This window comes from Lynx rufus, unplaced genomic scaffold, assembly GCF_022079265.1.
Source record: "Lynx rufus isolate CCGP_SWC_20201006 ecotype Redwood Valley unplaced genomic scaffold, mLynRuf1.p SCAF_6, whole genome shotgun sequence".
NCBI classification, from domain to species: domain Eukaryota; kingdom Metazoa; phylum Chordata; class Mammalia; order Carnivora; family Felidae; genus Lynx; species Lynx rufus.
In genome coordinates, this window is record NW_025814878.1 from 40,713,645 (window position 1) to 40,718,237 (window position 4,593).

Consider the following 4,593-nt stretch of genomic DNA (forward strand, 5'->3'; position numbering starts at 1 on the left):
CGCCTTAGCTGCAGACATATCCCCATGTTCAGTCCTTTTCTATAGATCCTTTATTTACCTTCTCTATGAGTGCCAGGTTTACCATGAAGTTGATGATACTTAATATAGGCCCTTTGTTATGCCCTGCACTTAATTTCTAATTCATATTTTTGAATTCTCTTTTCTTAAGAGAGCCCTTCAAATTGCATAAGCCTTAGGTGACACAAATCCTTGATCTGCCCTATTCCTACATAGGACTCAAGAGGAAAAGGCTCATATAGAAAGCAACCCAGTGCCCTGATTTAAACCAAGATTACAGATTAGCAGTCTCATTCTCTTGGGTGGCCAACTTTCCTAGGTTAGCCTGAAGTGGATGGAAGCACTTCACCTATGGCTTTAGTTAATTTCATGTGCGGTCTTCTATAAAACCCTATTTGACAGTGAGGAATTAACACTTTGGGGAACACTTATGTGCCATGTTGATATAAATACTATATTTGACCCATATGGACACCCAGAGCAGTAGGAATTATGGTCCCAAACTCTGAGTATTAACATAATTTGTCCAAGGTCATACAGTTAAAAACGTTGGCATCTGGGATTTAAAACCACTTCTGACTCTAAAGTTGCACACAACACAACTGTATTGCTCTTTATTTTTCCTAAGTTGATACTTGGTTTTACCAAGGTATCCATAGGTTACAGAGGTGGAGATAAGCATGGGGGATAAAATACTCAGAAATTTTCCAAGTAAATTACTTAGTAATATGAAATCAGACATACTGCATTTTTCCATTTGCCACAAGATAAAATTACCAATGAGGACTGCTTAAAAGAAATGTTCGGCTCTAAATAGGGTGGTGGCAACATTTTGCCCTACAAAATAACTTTTCACTTCCCCATACAATTACCATTGCTGTTCTTCCACTATACATGTGGAAAAATTTGTTGGCAGTTTTAGCCAGGGCCAGGAACATAAAAATGGAGCATTTCCCAGCTTCCTATTTGGCTAATTGTAAACATTTTGGGGACGAATTGATAAAATCTGGCCATAGTTTTGCTAAGTATCTACAAAGCTTCAGAATTCCTTAATCCTTAGGCATAGAGGTCCACAGCCTCTGCCAAACGCCTTAAAGCTCCGCTCAGCCCCATGTGTGACTCTTCTCCTGGCTGTAGGGGGCACTAGTCATCACAGTCCGGAAGGTCACTGTAGGAGCAGCCCTGGCAGCCTCGGTGCGCTCTGTAAGCGATGAGCAGGTGGTAAAACCCAGGCAGAAACACCAGGATGCCAACAATCAGAACGGCAACAGCCCGGTTGGCGCCCACTTTGCTGATGTAGCCTACCAGCAGGAGGCAACCCGTGACAACGAGAAAGGCGCCAATCAAAAACTGCGCGGTGGCACAGGCAATGGCCTTATAAGGAATCCTCGTAGAGTTTTTCTTAAACTTCACTAAGTGAGATCTCACTGGACATCTTTTCGATTTAAAGCTAGCTTCGGTAGGCGAAGTTTCCTTCTGACGGTTAATGTGCCCAGTGTCAGTGCTGGAGAGCTTTGAGTATTTCACTTTGCTGCTGGGGATCCCAGCAGCCACGTTGGTGCGAGTGGGAAGCATAACCGCAGGGGTCGTGCGGAGCTGTCCTGCTGCCACACAGTGAGCAGGGGCGTCAGGACCCACGTGCCCACCCAACGGCTGCCTGGACCCGCGTGGAGGCTCGCCTCGGCATCTCTCATTCACCTAACTCCTGTTTCTGCAAGACCGCTGCGTTTGTGATCGAATTCCTCTTTCATCATGCAAAATTGCGATTACGTTGATAGTCTGATGTTATATGGGCTCTGTGATTTTCTTAGGGCAGTTCTAGTAAACTCCCAGATTCCTTTGACACTGCAACTATTTAGATTGAGCAGATTAGTTTACATTCATTGGATTTCAGTCACTTTCATAGAATTTCCATTTTCTCTAAATGTTCGTAAGCACATCCCGCGTTTTTCTCTCTTGCGTTGGTCTAACATGCAGCATACTTGGTTAATCTGATCAGCCTCCGAGGGCCAATCAGGGGAGAGGAGAGATGTGAAAGTTGGAATCAAACGCGGCTGAAATCCTGGCTCTGCTTTTTATTAACTGTGTAAGCTTAGTCATAGTGCATATCCAAGGACCTAGTTCCTTCTGTAAAAGGGGAATTGTGCCATACAATGCAGATTATTGTGAGTACTTACTTAATGAAGGATGCAGACTGCCTTCCTCCACAGAGGAAGTCCTATCTCCACAGAACTCAAGTCCTGACATGATCAAGGGCAAGGCGTGTCCAAAGACTTTAAGACATCTCACTCCTGAGTTTTGGCTGATTTTGTAGATGACAGCTTTCCTGCATCTCATGTTGCCTGATCATTGAATTGGCTGCCTTGTGGGAGCGGTATGACCTCTGGAATGGTAGGACTTATTTAGAAGTGGTGTGGTCTTCTGATAGGCTGTTGCGGACGGGGTTCCTTCTCCGTGAGGGGTTGAATTGGAGACCTCTAAATTCTCTCTCAGCTTCTGGAATTTGTACCCGAGCTGCAGCCTCTGCTTAAACCTTTTTTTTTTTTTAATCAAACAATTGTAGTATTTCTCCCACTTCTGTGTTCTATGCCTACCTTTACTAACCTATGCCTTCTTACTAGTTTATAATTCATCTTAAAATTTATCATCTACTACATCCATTATCCTATTTAATTCATTTTAACCCCACTCCTTGGAATGTGCATTTTAAATTCTACCAGTGAGTTTTATTTGTTTAAGTGGATTCTTTTATATTTGGGATTACCTCATTACCCAAACTAGAATATAAAACTTCCCTATGGAAGCAATGATATATTTTCAAAATCCTCTCAACCATAGAGAGCTTAGCATTGAACATTTTGCTTTTTGTAAACCCAGTGTTTGTTGGTTAAATTTACTACAAATAGAATATACAGTAGCTAAGGTAGTTCTTCCTATAACTATTTAAATTATAATCTTACCTTTATTTACATGGCATTTTATAATGTGCAATCTCTTCTCTCTAACGTGTCTCAGAAATACAAAGTTTGATTTGCATTTTTGACCCCCAGGTCACACAGCTAGTTAATATCAAAGAATGGATTATATGTAGACAATCACCTTACTAGAGGCAAGTCATTTATAATGGAGTTGAGATTTGACTTCATTCCAGCTTGTGTTATATATCTATGATCAAATTTCGTATGAACTAGATGACAGAAACATGTCTCAAACATGTCAGTTATGGGTTGTAGAGACCAGGCCTATGCATTATAAAAGAGAAGAGCAGTCGTGAGAGATCTGTTTGAGAAAAGAGACTTAGGCTGAGGCAGAAGAATGCAGTCTTTTTCCAAATGGCCAATGTTAGGGATACTACCCGACTTCAGTGGGATTTTATTGGCGCAACGGAGACTTGTACCTGAGTTTGTGATCGTGCTCTTGGGAAACAAGAGGAAAAGATACTAACACAAGGCATAAAATGTACAACACTACTGGCCTTCCAGAGTACAGAGGAGCTGATAATTCATTGCAGAAATGAATTTCAGTGGCTCAACATTAATATATTACTTTATTATATTTATCAACTGGCATGGTCCACATCGTGTTACTGTTTGCTTAAATAATGCAGTTAGTTTATTTTATTTATATGTAAGTAATCAATTTTTAAGTTTAAAACTATAAGCAGAAGTAATCTCAGTACTCATTTAAAATAGCTTAGAGTCCAGGCTTTCCCTGAGATTATTTGACCATTTAGCCAATTGTTAGGATAATTGAAGGAAGAACTGACCTTTGTAGACTTAACCCAGGAACTACCTCACACTTCCTTAATTTCAAAGTGGCAGAGATATAGTAAAATTATTCAGATACCTGAAGGCTCTCAACAGAGTATACTTTATCTGAGCAAAACTCACTTGCTTTTCTCCCATCTGTACCCATCACTAAAACGTACAATTATTGGCAGCTAAAAGCAACAAAATCATGTTTTACTATAGTGTCCCCCCTCCCCTTAGCATATATAAAAGGTACATTAGAGGCAACTAAAATATTTTAAAAGAACTATGCTTTACCCTGTGTCAATAATGTGTGTGTGCATGTGTGTGTGTTACTCTAATTCACATGATAGTACACTGATAAGTCCATTTGCCTTATCTCTTTCTAAGGACAATTGGAGATTGGAAAAATCATACGACTATCACAGAATTAGAGATTTGACAACTTTTTTTAAAAAGAAAAGATTAAAAATCTTCCTATTAAATTTATCTGGGATATTAATAAAGGACTTTACATTCAGGGCAGCAGAAAATCACCTACAACATTTGTGCATTAGAGTTACACAAATATATAAAATGATATAGGTGCTTTTTTGGTTCTTTGATTTTTTGCCCCGCATCTGCTTCTTTTTTTCTTTCTTTAAATGTTTATTTATTTGCGGGGGAGAGAGAGAGAGAGAGAGAGAGAAAGAGAGAGAGAGAGAGAGAGAGAGAGAGAGAGAGACCAAGTGCGATAGGGGGAGGGGCACAGAGAGGGAGACACAGAATTGGAAGCAGGTTCCAGGCTCTGAGCTGTCAGCACAGAGCCTGACGTGGTGCTCAAACT

The 4,593-nt window shown here is 40.3% G+C and overlaps 1 protein-coding gene across 1 annotated transcript; it reads right to left on the minus strand.

Moving 5' to 3' along the window:
- Nucleotides 1-1,161: 1,161 nt before the first annotated feature.
- On the minus strand, nucleotides 1,162-1,593 carry LOC124528030 (transmembrane protein 230-like). Its single transcript, XM_047101355.1, has 2 exons — nucleotides 1,500-1,593; nucleotides 1,162-1,430 (listed from the first exon to the last, which is right to left on the minus strand). The coding sequence occupies exons 1-2, from the start codon at nucleotides 1,591-1,593 to the stop codon at nucleotides 1,162-1,164; spliced, it is 363 nt and encodes a 120-aa protein (XP_046957311.1).
- Nucleotides 1,594-4,593: the final 3,000 nt, after the last annotated feature.